Genomic DNA, 16,483 nt, shown 5'->3' with positions numbered 1-16,483 from the left:
GGATGGAGGGCTGTGGTGAACAGTAAACAGAGAGGAAGATGACATGTGAAGGGATCAAGAAGGACGTTAGAAATTGGATATTGGAGAAAAGACTCAATTTTGTGACTGACTACTGTGTCTGTGTCTTTGGGAGTTAGAGGTGTGTGTGTGTTTGTGTGTGTGTGTGTGTGGTGTTGGTGTGTAAGACACAGACAGGGAGAACGAGATGTAACAATAATGAAATGTTGTTGCTCCAAAGATGCAACATCAATGCTTTTTGTCTTTTGCTCTGCAGGCTTGCAGATGCCCATTGCTCTGTGAAAGCCTCCATTTCAGAACAAATTCACTGGAAGAATAGCAAAAGCCCCTCCGTGTGTTTGCGTGTGAGCTGCATTATGATGTACCGTTCTGAGCCAGAAGAACATTGGTACTTCTACAGAAGATCCACAATCAGTAGTTTTAATTGTCACTCACCTGCTCAGCCTCAGGCACACACAGACCTGACTAATTTATGAAAAACTGCATTAATATCTCAGCTGGCTCATCGGTTACTCAGACTGCCAGCTGATTGAGACTGATGCTTCTCGTCAGGCTCTGACGTTCAATCCCAATTATTTCCTAATACAGAGCACATATTGTGCTTTTAGGACCCAGCTCAACATTGTGGGAAAACAAGGCAACCCTAATATGCCTGTGTGCTCATCACTGAAGATAATGCAATCAAGAATTACACAGCAGGGGAAACGGATGCTCCCTGCGCCAGATTCACTGATTGGCTTACTACAAACATTAATCGCTCTATTGGTTTTTCCTTTCACAGCAGAGGCCGAGTGGCAACAGGTAAACGAGAGGAGTGTCATCTCAGTTTGGTCAGTTTGGCTCAAGGCTGCGCCAAGTCATGGATGATTGATTGGAAAGCTGTTTAATAAGGCTGAGACTGAATCACTGGCTTGTTTCTATAGGTCTTCAAATCAGTCCAACTCCCCCAAAAAAACAGAGCAGGAGGTTTCAGCAGTGACATAAGATAAGATAAGATAAGATAATCCTTTATTAGTCCCGCAGCGGGGAAATTTGCAGGCTTACAGCAGCGTAGAGTAAAGTGCACACAAGAGACATAGTAGAAGAAAGACAAGATAAAAATAAAGAATGAAAATGAAAATAAAAAAAACAAGTATTATAAATAAGCAATAAAAAACAGTAGAAAATCAACAATAACTGAAATATTATATTTACAGACAGAAAAAACTATTTTAACTATTATTGCAATAATGGGAGTAAACAGTGAGCTGGTGCAAGAGGATGATAAAGGATTTTTGTCACGGCTGTCTGCTTGACTCATTTGTGTTGGGTGAAACATAATGTGACACAGTATTCCAGCATAGATTTGTGACATGTTTAATTGAGTGTGGGCTTGTGCCTTTTAGTAGTGAGATGCCGCCATATTAGCACATTAATAATGGTAATGCAGAATTCATTGTGTGTGTTTGCAAGAGCCACAGAATAACAACAATCAATTTTTTAAAACAATTTTTATATATCTTAGATCCAGTGAAAACTGTTCACATTATGTATTATACTGAGTAACTAACCCGGATACTGTTTCCAGAAAGACCTTTTGAAAATGTTCTTTGAGCTGGTGATTAAACATATAGTCAGATAATTAATAGGCCCCTGATCAATAAACTTCTCAAATGCATTGCCAAAAATAAACAAGCTGAAGCATAGTTGTTTTTTTCAAGTTTTATTTTACTTTGATTAATTTAATTTCATTATTTATATATTTTCCTTTTATTTGATATATTTGTATAAATTGTATCATTTTATATATATATAAATTTATTTTATATATAAATACCACCAAGGATTAAGGGAGATAATCTGTGACCCCTTTATGTTACACCTGTATTGATGGGATGAAATCAACTTTCTTTGTCACACACACACACACACATAGCCTTTTCCAGCAGCACATTTGTATTCATTGCAGCTTTGTTGGGCTCAGAGTTGAAACTGAGCAGAACGTGTTTGTGTTTGCCGAATTAGGTCACTGTGCCCTTCTTGTTTCCTGTGTCTGCAGATCATGTGGTGTGTGAAGAAGAGTTTAAATACGCCATGCTGGCTTTGAACTGTGTGTGCCCCGGTACCTCGACACTCATCACTCTATTGATCCACTCCTCCAGAGGACAGTCAGTTCACTTTCCTTCTCTCTCCCATTCCCTCTTTCTATTTGATTGTTCACTGTTCAGTCTTGACAGTGAAATATACAGTAGATATGGTGAATAGAAGTGAGCTGCTTCTAGTCTCCTCACCATAACTCAACTTTTTTTTTTTTCCCCAGAACGGCACCCCAAGAGGCCTTCAAGCAACGTGTAGGAGCCTTTCAAGCCCTCAACAGGTAGGATTCATCGGTTCTGCATTCACACCTCAGGAATACTGTTGTGCATTTGTGATCAATATTCATCCAAATCTGCTGCCAACTGTATTGTTTGCACACTGGACGTTTATGGGGCGTTTAAGGAGAGGAATCTTGGTATTTGGAAACTGTGTTTGTTTCTTTGCTTGTACGTTTCAGTTTATCACTGAACACAGGAGTGACTATAAACAGCACCCATATTCTGTTTGGGCAAATTGTTCGATGCACAAGATACCTTCTACTTTTTATCATTAGAGCATTAAAGCAGAACTATACAAGTTGTGTTGCTGTTGACAGTAGATGTGTATCATAAACAATACATTATTTTCTTTGTTAGATTCCCCAACGAAGACTTATGTGGTCAAATCATGTTGGCTCTTTTAATGATTTAGCAACTATAAAAAAAGGTTTTTAATTTTCACTTTCTTGGTTTCTCAAAGATTTTGGAGTGCTTTAATTGCCTTTCTGTTTATTTCGATTTTTTCCCCAAGAGCACCTGACATGTTTTGATATATGGTTGAGTACACAGAGCCACCAATTATCTCTCTCTCTCCTTATATTGATTTTTTTCCTGTAACTCTTCTTTGGGTTGCATCTTGATATTTACGTGATCTTAAAGCCACAATTTGTGATCCTAACGTTAACTATGGGGTTATCACACAAACATTTTACTAAACAAAAAGCAGAAAATGTCTCATTGGTTGTGAAAAGACAAAGACATAATGACACTCTATAGCTTGCGTCTGAAGAGTGCAACATTTAAAAGCAGGGTGTTGCATAAGTACGCTTCTATATCTGGACTTGATGCCATTTGGTTTATTGGCTGTGACGATTGCTAAATGATTCTTCCTCCTCCTCTCCTGCCTTACACTTAGTTCCTGTAAACTGCAAATTTGCTATAACACTTGTTTATATAATGCAGTCTTTGTCGCAGGCCACCCACATTCACACTGCCTCCACTGCCTTGCTTCATGCATCACCTCTTTAGCCTTCGCGTCTAAAGCCATATCCCCAGAGAAAAAAAATGCCGTCCACTTAGCTGTGTGAGTGTGTGCACCTGGGACCTATTGTTAAGTCAGGCTGTGTGTCCTTGTGTACATCCATGTGCTGATTGATGTATTGATCAGCAGCTGATTTAAGATGTTACATCTGAAACCTGCAGTGGAAAATCTTCTTGTGTGGCCCTGGTGCTGCGCTCGATGCTTTGTTTCATGTTTTCTAAAGGTCAGTCTTTCCCCACATGGCCAATCAATCCTGCTTTTCTCTGTCTTAGGGAGGGGGGTGGATGTTCAGCTGACCAATGGCACCGAACCTACCGCCGCTGCTCAGCCAATGAGGTGCATCACATCCGCCTGGAGGAAAGTAAATTCTTCGGGGAATACCAGGGCAAGAGCTTCACCTTCGCCTCCTTTCATGCTCACAAAAAGTAAGTGATAATGTGAAAAAGCCAAGAAGTGAGAACCTGCACTGTTCAGCGCTGACCCTGTCTTTGCTGCTGCAGGTATGGAGTGTGTTTGATCGGAGTGCGCAGACTGGAAACCACCAACATCCTGCTGAACCCGGGTCCCTGCCACATCATGGGGGCGTCTGACACATGCTTTTACATCAATATCTCCAAAGAGGAGAACTCAGCGTTTGTCAGGGGCCACAAAGAGCCATCATGGGGCAGCACAGGAGGAAATACCAGAGGAGTGCCTCAAACAATCTACCATGGACTCACCCGCCTGCCAGTCCACAGTATCATCGCCAGCATGGGTCAGTCAGATGCACACATCACACAGACTGTGAAACATTCCTGCACTGACTGTCTGTTTGCAGTTTCTGTGTTGGTGAAACATGCAAGCCTGTCATTAATCGGTTCTAGACAGCAGCACAGTCACAGCTGTCAGAATTATGCAGATCTCACATTTGAAACCACTCCGGGTGTTTTAAAAATATGCAAAGCTTTTCTGAGAAAGTAACATGTGTCTCATTATAAGTCACACTTGATAAGCGCAACTGCCAAATTAACTGGAAATCTTGCATATTGTGGTTTTACAAACACACCACCTGGTGGACAACTGTGAAACTATACAGCTCAGTATTTTTAAATGTTTATCACTACAGTATGTTTAATCAGGGGGCTCTGCAAACCCATTGTGCATCGTGTTTTAACCTTAAGCTTGATGATCACTGTGGCTTTGTGTGTATGTTACAGGCACAGTGGCCATCGACCTGCAGGACTCCAGCGACAGCAGCCCAGAGGGCCAGGACCCCGGGAACACTGTGCTAGGCAGCGGAAGAGGAAGCAGGAACAGCTCCAGGGCCGACATGGTTGGTGCAAACACTTTGGCCTTGCCTGCCATGGGAGAGTCAGCCGAGGAGAGGCGGCACAGCATTGCCCCTGTCCTGGAGCTGGTGGACGGCGTAAACAACCCAACTTTGACCTGCTCGGGGACCAATCAGAGGACGAGGGGGGAGACGAGGGCAAGGAGGACAGTGACAGAGACGAGAGCGCCCACTGGTGGGGTCGACACTGCGAGTAAGTCATGAGGATGCTGTTTGAATTATTCATTCATGGGTTTATTGAAGTGTAAACTTGTTCAGATGTGACTGTGTGCTTGTGTCACAGGTGGGTGAAGGGATACCCGCTGAACTCTCCATACATCGGCAGCTCGCCTGCGCTGTGCCACCTCCTTCAAGAAAAAATGCCTTTCTGCTGCCTGCGTATGGACAAAGTAAGTGTTTTTCAAATGGCCTGCTATGTCGACTTCACAACTTCACATTGCTGTCATCCTCCATGATCACTCCGCTTCTCTCCTAGGCTTGTCACCACACCCTGTTTGAGGATGCCCGCTCCTACGGCTTCAAAAACAAATTGATCATTGTGTCCGCGGAGAGCGCAGGAAACGGCCTCTACAACTTCATTGTGCCTCTCCGGGCCTACTACCGACCCAGGAAGGAGCTCAACCCCATCGTGTTGCTGCTGGAGAGCATGTGAGGACACATTATTAGGCCATGCTTGTGAACGCGGCTTCAGACTGAAATAGGTTGAATAAGTTAATGTTGCCCAAAATGTTTGTTGTGAGCACAACAGCTGCGCTACGAATCTCGCAGTAAAATAGGTACTTCCTCAAACAGCCAGTGGCGGAGAAAAACTGTGCTATTTAAGGTCACCGTAAACATGATTTGTGAAATGCTGAACACTTTCAGGAGAATGAGCACCACAATCCCGTGTTGTGAATTGTGGTTGGTACACAAACGCAGTCAGCCAAATGAGACTGGAATCCAATAAAAAGGCAATAAAATGCTGAGTCACTCCAGTGTAGTGCTGTTCTTTTCAGCTTTCTCTGTAGGCAGTTAGGCCGTGTTGTGTTTCTCAGTCTCTGTGGGGACATTTGCTCTTCATCATGGCACATATAAATCTCCACTGGTAGGGGTCTCAATTGTATTTGTCGTTTGATTGTTTCAGACCTGAAGCAGACTTCCTTGAGGCAATCTGTTGGTTCCCCATGGTGTTCTACACAGTGGGCTCCATCGACAAGTAAGAGAAACCACAGCTCCACGCTGATTTCTTCATGTATCTTTCTCATCTACTACTATTTCCTTAATCTTTATTTATGTAAATGTACTTTTGCACCTCTCAAATGACCTACTCTTATATATATATTCGTACTGCTCTTCAACATTGATGTTATACTTTCCTCCCACACGCCCGTTCGTCTATCTCACAATGGTATCAGTCTGGACAGTTTGCTGCGATGTGGAGTCACTTTCGCCGACACCATGGTGGTGGTTGACAAAGAGAGCTCCATGATCGCAGAGGAGGACTACATGGCTGACGCGAAGACCATCGTCAATGTCCAGACCCTCTTCAGGTCTGCTTTGCCCAAACTTGCTCGGCAAGCTCACACGCTATCTTAAACCAAGTGTATTTTTTGGTGTATCCATTATTCTCTCTCTGTCTCTTTCTCAGACTTTTCCCAGCTCTTAGTATCATCACAGAGCTCACCCACCCAGCCAACATGCGCTTTATGCAGTTTAAAGTCAAAGACCACTACTCTCTGGCTCTGTCCAAACTGGAAAAGGTAAAAGCTTTAAGCCCCTCAAACACCCCACTTTCTATCTCTCTCATTTTCCCGAAAACAAGGGTTATAATGAAAAAACAATGACAGACGGCAGACAGTTTTTCATCATAAAAGTCATCTTTTATTTAGTGTTCTCAGTGATATTAGAAATGCATCCACTGTAAAGTTTTGCAGTGAACATTTGTAACTGATTACAGACTTTGTTGTTGTTAATGTTGCTCTCTGTGTGGCAGCTTATGAGTTCGCCCCTTGGGCTTCAATAACATTTATTAACAAATAACTAAAGTTGTCACTCTTGACATTACATATTAAAATGAATTTCAATCTGGAATTAACATTATTATGAGAAAACTGTTTTAGAAATTTCTAGGATTGTGGCTCACAGCAGGAAGGACTTCTGGTGCCTTGCATGTTTGTGTGTATTGTCTCTGGATTTTATTAGTTAAATCCCACTCTACAAAATAACTTCTATAGCCATGAGTTTTACGTTGCCTTCAGTCCACTGCATGCTGAAAGGATGCTTGAAAATAATTAAGGTCAAGCGATGATGTTTGCAAACCTTCTGGATTTTAGAAACTTCCATTACATCTTTTCATGTTTACCAAGACTAGTGTAATCGGGGGAAAATCTGTGTGTTTGTGTGTTTGTGTGTTTGATCTGCAGAAGGAAAGGGAGAAAGGATCGAACCTGGTGTTTATGTTCCGCCTGCCCTTCTCTGCAGGGAAGGTGTTCAGTGTCAGCATGCTGGACACTCTCCTCTACCAGGTACCTCAAGCACAAACTCTTCACTCTGACTGAAAAACTCAATGTGGCAAAATGTCAAACATGGTCTGTTTCTGTTGACTTGTATATCGTGTTCTCCTGCCAGTCATTTGTGAAGGACTACATGATCTCCATCACCAGGCTGCTGCTGGGTTTAGACTCCATGCCTGGCTCAGGTTTCCTTTGTGCTGTGAGTACCCGTTCGCAAACAGCTTGATTTCCAACTGTTTGGACGGTGAAGTCGAGGCTGATTATTGTGATTTTTTAGATGAAAATCACAGAGGATGACCTGTGGATCCGCACCTACGGCAGGCTCTACCAGAAACTGTGCTCCTCCACTGGAGACATCCCCATCGGCATCTATCGGACGGAGGCACATAAGCTTCCAGTCTCTGAGGTGAGCTGCTGCTGATAATAGTTGTATGGCCACTGGTTAAAGTCACGGGATGGACTAAGACAATTGAGCGAGACACAACAAGCTTTCACTCTAAAGCCTTGCTAATGGCCCCTGGAGGCTGTAATGTTCATTACATTAAACAATGCAAAAGTTGGAGGAATAAACAAAACACTGATGATATTTAAAGTGGCCCTATTATGCTTTTCCACTTTTTCCCTCTTCTTTAGTGTGTTATATATATTTTTTTACATGTAAAAGGTCCGTAGAGTGTAAAACCTGAAGTCCACGCCTAAAAGGAGTTACCCTCCCCCTTAGACACACTGCTCCTGAGCTGCCTGAAACGGCTCGATTGAATTCTCTCCTTCATTTCCGTAACTTCATTAGGTCATAATGTTACAGAAGTGACATAAAACTGCTTCTAGCTAGTTTGGCCCTCAAACAACAAAAGAGAGAGACGGAGCTGAAGTTACGGAGGAAGAGTTTTTTGAAATTTGAAACGTTGACCAATCACAACAGAGCGGGCTAGCTGACCAATCAGAGCAGACTTTGCTTTCTGGAGGGAGGAGCAAGCGCTACAACGGAGCATTTCAGAGAGAGGTCGAGAAGAGGTGCTGCAGGGCAGCCGGGATGAGAAAAACAAGGCGGATTATGAGCATTCACATCTTGTAACTGTAACTTCAGATAAAAATATGCACCCGGAAAAATAGCATAATAGGGCCTGTTTAAAGAGAGAAGGTCACAAGTCCATTCATTTCCCAAGATAAAATATAATGGGTAAAGAGGTATTTTTCTCTATTTTCTAAAGGTTTTCTTGAATCTTATAACTCTCACACATTTCGCTTTCAGTTACTACACTGTCACTATTTCTTTCATTAATTTCAAAAAGGTACGAATACAAAAATTTGAAGAATTTTCCTTTTAATGTTTATTTAAGAAGAACTTACCAAATGCTGATTGAATTTGTACGTGATTTGTCAACAAGTGACGCATAGTTGTGGAAACACAATCATATATGAAGACAGTCAAATGAATACAATTTTTGACTTGTGTGTTCATCACTTGAGATATAAATACGTTACATAAAGTAACAAAAAAACCTTGCATTAATCAGTTGCTTAATCGGATGTAAATTTTCTAAAGAAAAGGTTGGTGGGCCACGGTTATGAATGTTGCATTTATAATTATTTGCAACAGAGTGAATCTTGTTCATCATTTCATGTAATGAATGATAAGAAATGATTTATTCCTTTTCTTTATTAGAAATCAGAGATCACTGGTGAAGAACTGACTCAATAAAATTTGTATGATAGGAAGGAAATTAAAGGTGTGTGTGTGTGTGTGTGTGTGTGTGTGTGTGTGTGTGTGTGTGTGTGTGTGTGTGTGTGTGTGTGTGTGTGCGCGTGTGTGTGTGTGTGTGTGTTTGTGTCCCAGTCCCAGGTATCCATCACAGTGGAGGACTACGAGGACACCAGAGAACCCAGGGAGCCCCTGTTGTCCCGTACCAGTGCTCACCGTAACAGCACCTCATCAGAGCCCATCTCCACCTCCTCCCACTCCTCCGACCACCCGCTGCTCCGGAGGAAAAGCATGCAGTGGGCGCGGCGGCTGAGCAGGAAGGGGGGCGGGGCTCCAGTGGGGCCAAGGGGGGTCCGGGCAGTGCTGCAGAGCGGATCAACCAGCAGAGACTGACCCTGTTCAGACGCTCTGAGAGGCAGGAACTCAACGCACTCGTGAAAACAAGGATGAAACACTTGGGCCTTTCTTCAACTGGATTCAGTATGTCGATATGTAGTTTTTTTTATGAAAGTATACTTCTCTTAATCTCAAGTTGACTAGTGGTTGAATGCAACTAAGTACATTTACTCATGTACTGTACTAGAGTACAATTTTGAGCTACATTTGTACTCCAGTATTTCCATTTTATGCTACTTAATACTTCTACATTTCAGAAGTAAACATTGTGATTTTACCCCTTTACATTTTACTGATAGTTATTAGTTACTTTACAAATGACAATTGACATAAATAAATAAATGATAAGCTTATGAAATTCAATGCACTGTTGAAGATTAATCTAGTGTTCCCCAACTTTTTTAGCTTTTGACACCTTACAGTAGTTAACACTAGCTCCACCTAAACCAGCTACAACAACATCATGTACATTAATACATTGGTAATAAAAATCCAAAGGCGTCGTTTATTACTACATATGACCTTTTTTGCATTATGAGTACTTTTGATACTTTAAGAAGACTTTGCTGATAATACTTACTTAATTGTTATTTAACTGTTCTCTCACTGTACTTTTGATTAATTAGGATTTTGAATGCAGGACTTTTTTATTTTATAACGTATTTTAAAATTTGCTTTATTGGTACTTTTATTTAGGATAGGATCTGAGTACTTCTTCCACCTCTGTTTTTATCTAAATTTGTCTTCCCTGTCTTATGACTCACAGTAACGAAGCCTCTATTATGTTTGTACGGATGTTGTTTAGCTTGCTGTTTATCCTGTGTCTACTTTATTTCCTGCATCACTCACCTCTTTTCTTCCTGCACCAGATGGGATGACAGATCAAGGGAACAGACTGTCTTATATCCTCATCAACCCCTCTCCAGACACCAGACTGGAGCTGCACGATGTCGTGTGAGTACACAACGCCAAATGTAATTGATAGCATTGTAAAATGAACACGGCATGAAAACTAATACAGGATTTGCCGCCCCTGTCTGTGCCCCATCTGCAGGTACCTGATCAGGCCGGACCCCCTCTCTCTGGTACCCAATCAGGGTAGCAGCAGGAAGTGCAGCGCCGGGATCCCAGAGAGCCACAGGTTCGATACGCAGGACAGCACCCATCTGTGAGAGACAAAAAAATAAAAAGACAAATAGACTGTCAGAACACTGCCAGTGAGAGGAGACACATCAATAGACTCAGAAATTAAGGAATGGTGAGATGGAAAGGGGTGCAGCCAGATGGCAGCTGCAGCCAGATGGCTCATGGCCCTCATATTTTCTCCACACTCAGTCTGGATGAACCGAAAGGTGCCAGTCTTGCATGGACCTTTTCTATAACGATTGGAATGTTTTATTTATGCACCTTTCTATTTTCAAAGCGGAGCGCTGCGGACACAGAAGTGCATTTAATGAAAACCTGTGTGTATTTATATCTGTGTATGTGCATGTTAGGTACTGCATCATGTACATGCAGTGTGTATATGTGTGTGTTCTGTATGTATGTGCAAGTGTGTGAATGAGTGTGTGTGTGTGTGTGTGTGTGTGTGTGTGTGTGTGTGTGTGTGTGTGTGTGTGTGTGTGTGTGTGTGTGTGTGTGTGTGTGTGTGTGTGTGTGTTATGGATCAAGAGCAAGACACTGCCAATTTGATCAGGACAGCGAAAGGACTCTGCTGCCAAATGGAAGTCAAGGGATGTGTTTTCATGTCCTTCTCTGTGTCGTAGGTGTGTTTTGTCAGACTTAATGTTGTTTGACGTATTTTAAAGTGACACTACAGTGCACACATCCGGGGTTTTATTTGGTCTTCATAAAGCCTTTTTGAAACTTTTTACCAGTTGCTTACACAGTCAACCATACACATTTGTTTGTCCCTCACCAGCAGCTGAGGAATCCAAAGAGCACCAGTCTCAATAATTGACATAAGCAGTCAGACAGCATGCAGTGTCAGTGCAGGGCATTCAGTCTCATTGCTGTCATTAGTATTTTATTTTATAAGTATTTTAAAGTATTTTATTTATTTTTTTAAGTCCCACCCTCTCTGCTTCTGTCAGTCAGTGTGAGCCGTCCTGCCACCTGTTTGCTTTTTTTGACATGCATGTTAGAGATGTAGGGGACGGACAAAATAACAGAAACATTTACCATAACATAATGCCATCCAGTACAATAGCCCTGCAATAAATACTACCTTTTGTGAAGCTTATAATGAAATGGTTTCAGAGAGGTTTTGATTCAGCTCTGTTTTAGGGCCAATTTATAAGCTTTACAATTAAATATTTGCCGTATTTATTGCATAGTAAATATCCACTTTAACAAGTTATTAGTTTGCTATTGAAGAATTTATTCAAAATCTATAATATTAATTGGTTTTTAGCCAGATTATTTTTTTCTAATTTCTCTGAAATCAAGTGAAAATGTGCCTGTAGAGTGAGATCATTCTGCTTGTTTATCAGTCTAGTCCACCTTACTCAATAGATATTCAGTTGTTTTATGAAACCTGATAATTTAATTTGTTATTTTAAAGTACATTACCTGTTAGGGTGGACATTTATGCTATTTGTTTACAAAGGATTTGCAAACATCTGTAAATCTTCTTTCGGAAAGTCTGAATGTGCCGTTTCACACAGAAACGGTGCAGCCATGTGGTGGGAATGCTAACCTGCATCCCTGCCAACACAACTGCTGTAGCTTTAGTGCCAATATAACAGATACAAATATGTATTTATTAAAGTCAGTCATTACAGCTTGCCATTGCTTTATTGCCTTTGTGGTGTCTATTTGTGCAGCTTTAACTAGTATCTCTTCAGACGTTTACAGTTTTTAGAATCATAATTGTAGTCAAAATATCTATTTTCTATTTTATTCATTTTAATTTTATTATTTTAATTTCTAAAAGAATCACTATATTGTCTGACACAGTATGTCTGCTGTGTGTTCTGCAAGTTCACGCTCCTGAGCTATTTTTGCCACGATACTTGTGGATGACTCGCACTAAATGGCTCTAATCCCTTGAGTTTAATGTCCCCAGGTCCCATAGACCAAATAATACTACAACATAAAATAAAATGGGATTATCTAATCTCATTTTATCCATATTTATGTTGTAGCAGCACTAGGATGGAACTACAGATAAATAGAGAAAGTACAAAAATAAGAGTTATTTAAAACTAAAATAAGAATATAAATAATAATAGTTATAAACAGGAGCAAAATATGGTCTGTGGTCTCAGCTGCTGCTGTGCAGTCTGATAACAGTGGACACAAATGAGTGCCTGAAGAGTTTGCATCTGGGTGGGAGGATCCAGTGACTGAATGAGCTGCTCATCTTCCACCGCTCGCCTTAGAGCGGTTATCCAACATGGCTGTGACTTTGTCCTTCATCCTCCTCTCCGACACTACCTGAAGACCGTCCAGTTACAGCCAACTGGCCATCATTACCAGCCTCTTAAATCCACCAGACTCGACCAGCCTTGATGGCACCAACCCAGCACACCACAGAACCTTTGCTCTATTATTCTCTGAGATTTGAAAAGTCATCATGAATTTATGTCTACTTCGTCTTGTATGTTTAAGTATCAGCACTGCCACCCCTCCCTACTGGGATTTTTTTTATTTTCATTTAGGGCAAGGCTAGATCCTCTCAGTACAGTGCTTGAGAGGGCCTAGTGGCTCATAAAGGTTGCGCCAACGGTTCATTGATACCATGAAACTTCATTAATACACTGTTGGGTAAGATTGTGATGACAACATGGAGGGTGTGTCTTTAACTAAAAGTCAGTTCACTGGACCTTTGTTTTCGACATCAGACCTTTGCTCTATTATTCTCTGAGATTTGAAAAGTCATCATGAATTTATGTCTACTTTGTCTTGTATGTTTAAGTATCAGCACTGCCACCCCTCCCTACTGGGAATTTTTTTTTTTCATTTAGGGCAAGGCTAGATCCTCTCAGTACGTGAACTCTACACATTCATGACTTATAGATAGAATATAAACTCTCTGTAATATGAGAATGTGGGTATGGCCAGGCTAAAAACGATTAAAACGGCTTTTTTGCAAGAGCTTGGACGGAGAATTCCAAACTGAGGCAGAGGAAATGGCAGCTCCAGCAATCAGCGTGCTTATCACAGGAGCCAACAGAGGCCTGGGCCTGGAAATGGTTAAGCAAATGGTGGAGGCCTCCCGTCCAGTGAGGAAGCTGTTCGCCTGCTGCAGGGACCCAGATGGACCCAGGGCGGAGGTGAGCCTTTACTTCCTCTTTGACGCATTGAGCTCTTCAACATATAACAGAACAGAAAAAAAAAATCAGAAAAAGGTTTGTAAACCACAATGTTGCAAGACTTAGAAGAAGCAAGAATCCTGCATAGATGAAACTAGTGGTGGAAGAGGTATTCAGATCTTTTACTCAAGTAAAAGAAGCATACCGGTAAATGTAAAAAATAAAGCCAAACTTTATTTACTATCAAAATTAAAAGTAGTAAAAGTATTCATGCAGAACAAATTGTTTCTGAATAATATATATATGACTGGATTATAGTTAGTGATTCATTAACGTCATTTAAATCTGCAGTTGGTAAAGCTGGTGCTAACTTTAATGACTGTACTGCTTGATAGCTCACCTTCTATAATACATAATTATTTAATAGTTGATTTATGTTTTGTATTAATTTAAATCTGCAAAGAAACTAGCAGCTTAAGTAAGCAAATAAATATCGTGGCGTATATAAAAATGTAAATACTCAAGTAAAGTATCTCAGAACAGTACTCAAGTAAATGTATTTTATTACTTTCTACTAAGGCTGCCCAACTTAATAGATTTGTCAACTAATTGGTAGTTTTTGTCTGATTAAGATTTTTTTGTCAATTACTTATTTATGTGCTTTTTTTATGCTGAATGACCTTTTTTTCAAGAAACAAGATTTGAAGTGGTGCTTTTGTGTGATTTTATGTTAATAAACTCAGTTTTACAGATCTGCAGATTAAATTGAATAATTGATCAGTTGACAAAAACGTTCAAGTGTTTGGTAGAGGACGGCTGAACTTTCCGCGGCTGGATAAAAGTGAGTAGTTTGTGGGATTCTTTGCTGAATTACAATCTTCTCTTCTCTGTGTGTTTCCAGGCCTTGCAAACACTGGCAAAGAAGCATCCTGATGTCATCTCTGTCGTCCGTCTGGGTACAAGCTCTCTCTTGTGTTGTATTCTGTTTAACCCTCCGTCCTGCTCCCTTGTCCTGGCACGCACTGGCCTCCACTCTATGAATAGCTCAGGCCTCTGATATTTATCTGACTGTCTGCTATTGACCACCGCTGATGCTCCACTTTCTTTCTCTCTCTGTCAGACGCCACTGACCTTTGTAGCATAAAACAGTGTGCTCAGCAGGTGGGCTCTGTGGTTGGGACAGGGGGTCTCAACCTGCTGATTAACAACGCAGGCATGCAGGCTAAAGGCAATTTGCTGGAAACCAGCTCTGAAGAGATGCAGAACACCTTCAACACCAATGTCCTGGGCCCGATGAACATCATCAAAGTAAGGGAGACACGAAGATCTGACACACAGAACTTTAACGCTGTTCATTAATAGTTTCCTCTTGCTGACTTTCTTGCTGGTGGTCATCATTAGGAGTTCCTGCCTCACCTCCGTGCAGCAGCGAAGGCCAGCAGGATGCCGGGGATGTCCAGCAGCAAAGCAACCGTCGTCAGCATCTCCTCGCTTCTGGGTTCAATGGAAGCTGTTGAACAGACATATGTCTTCTTCTCTGCCGTCTCCTACCGCATCAGCAAAGTGAGTGACAACCTGTTAACACTGTGACCTGCTACTCAAAGGCTTCTTCATCTTACATTTAAGTGCAGCTGTTCAGCCATCACTTCATTTGATCAACCCCCCTTCTCTTCTCTTCTCAGGCAGGTTTGAACATGCTGAGTCTGTGTGCTGCAGAGGAGTTAAAGAAGGAGGAGATCTTGTTTTCTCTGCTTCACCCTGGTTGGGTGCGCACCGACATGGGTGGAGAGGAAGTGAGTCAGCGTTTTTCGAACAGGAAACAATGAAACAATGTCGATAAAGATCTGAATTATACTTTACTTTCATAACTGAAAAGTACAACATCAACATCACGTCGTACGATTTAATATTTCACACACATCTTTGAGTGTTTTTGTAAATCAGAGTTTTTTTTATTGCATCAATTCATTCCACAGACAAAAACTAAGCAGTTCTCATGGTCAAGAAGCTTCACTCGTATTTCAGGTTTTTGTTATCTGGGCTGATTTTGAAAGTTTACACAATGATGCGTCCAACCCACTGAGCAAGCAAAACAAAACCAAATATGTCACACAAAATTGAATTATCAAGTTAGACAGATACCTGGATTGAGAAAGACTTTATAAAATGTTGCTCAATATTAGCAATCATAAATATGACAAATCAGATCCATGCAACTTAATATTAATTTTGATGGGATGCAGCACAGGCTTGATTTATTCATGCTTATCATTTCTTGAAAGTTAGTTTTAAGCCTTTAAACATTGGACATTTTTGCACTCGCAATTCTACTGTGACCATACATAGCCATGGCTTTGTATTTATGCATCACTTTAAAGAAATTTGCAACATCTTATTTATCCTTGAGTGAACCCACATGATTGCAGATGTCCTGCATGCTTCCGCTTGCCAACATTGAGTGACATAAAAATAAGATATGGATCAGATATGAAAGTGTTCCAGCTGGTCAGGAATGAAAATGGCAGATTAAGTTTGTTTAAGTAGAAACATTAGGTTCTTAACTCAGAGGAGAGGTGACCTCCTGGGCGGGCCTTCATGTTAACTCTGTGTTGTGTTACCACCAGGGGGAGATTGAGGCTCCGGAGAGTGTGGAGGGGATGCTCAAGGTGATCGCCTCCCTGACTGAGAAGCAGAACGGAGCCTTCCTGGATTATAAGGGCCAGTCCGTCCCCTGGTAGCTTTAAACAACCAATCACTAAATCACTAAATGAACCCCAAGTGAAATAAAGCAATACTTGAGCTCATTACTTTGACTTTATCGTGCTCTTTTTACACAAACATGCACTTAAATTAGTTGATACACTCTTTGGATTTCTTAAATTTGAAATGCACTTCTGTGGTCTGTGGGTTTCTTTTT

At 41.2% G+C, this 16,483-nt stretch overlaps 2 protein-coding genes across 2 annotated transcripts in view; both read left to right on the top strand.

The window, feature by feature from the left end:
• The window catches only part of LOC129098896 (potassium channel subfamily T member 2-like), a 33,410-nt gene extending 22,475 nt beyond the window's left edge, over positions 1-10,935 (top strand). Inside the window, 18 exon segments of the mRNA XM_054608024.1 lie at positions 2,057-2,165; positions 2,318-2,374; positions 3,666-3,818; positions 3,894-4,147; positions 4,590-4,808; positions 4,811-4,913; positions 5,004-5,109; positions 5,196-5,368; positions 5,844-5,915; positions 6,115-6,249; positions 6,348-6,459; positions 7,123-7,224; positions 7,328-7,411; positions 7,490-7,618; positions 9,050-9,230; positions 9,233-9,394; positions 10,180-10,264; positions 10,365-10,935. Of these exon segments, the coding sequence (XP_054463999.1) occupies positions 2,057-2,165; positions 2,318-2,374; positions 3,666-3,818; positions 3,894-4,147; positions 4,590-4,808; positions 4,811-4,913; positions 5,004-5,109; positions 5,196-5,368; positions 5,844-5,915; positions 6,115-6,249; positions 6,348-6,459; positions 7,123-7,224; positions 7,328-7,411; positions 7,490-7,618; positions 9,050-9,230; positions 9,233-9,394; positions 10,180-10,264; positions 10,365-10,482 (2,354 nt within the window). The 3' untranslated portion in view covers positions 10,483-10,935.
• Positions 10,936-13,443: 2,508 nt separating this feature from the next.
• Positions 13,444-16,415, top strand: LOC129098885 (C-factor-like). The gene is made up of 6 exons (XM_054608012.1): positions 13,444-13,587; positions 14,468-14,522; positions 14,687-14,874; positions 14,968-15,129; positions 15,249-15,359; positions 16,191-16,415. The coding sequence occupies exons 1-6, from the start codon at positions 13,444-13,446 to the stop codon at positions 16,302-16,304; spliced, it is 774 nt and encodes a 257-aa protein (XP_054463987.1). The 3' UTR covers positions 16,305-16,415.
• Positions 16,416-16,483: the final 68 nt, after the last annotated feature.

This window comes from Anoplopoma fimbria, chromosome 11 (genome assembly GCF_027596085.1).
Source record: "Anoplopoma fimbria isolate UVic2021 breed Golden Eagle Sablefish chromosome 11, Afim_UVic_2022, whole genome shotgun sequence".
NCBI lineage: Eukaryota > Metazoa > Chordata > Actinopteri > Perciformes > Anoplopomatidae > Anoplopoma > Anoplopoma fimbria.
This window is presented reverse-complemented; position numbering and strand designations above follow the sequence as displayed.

Bases quoted from the DNA above. Each gene is read 5' to 3' on its own strand.
- LOC129098885 (XM_054608012.1), top strand. From the start codon at position 13,444: ATGGCAGCTCCAGCAATCAGCGTGCTTATCACAGGAGCCAACAGAGGC. The intron at 14,875-14,967 runs GTAAGGGAGACA...GGTCATCATTAG, and splicing joins GCCCGATGAACATCATCAAA to GAGTTCCTGCCTCACCTCCG. The intron at 15,360-16,190 runs GTGAGTCAGCGT...TGTTACCACCAG, and splicing joins CCGACATGGGTGGAGAGGAA to GGGGAGATTGAGGCTCCGGA.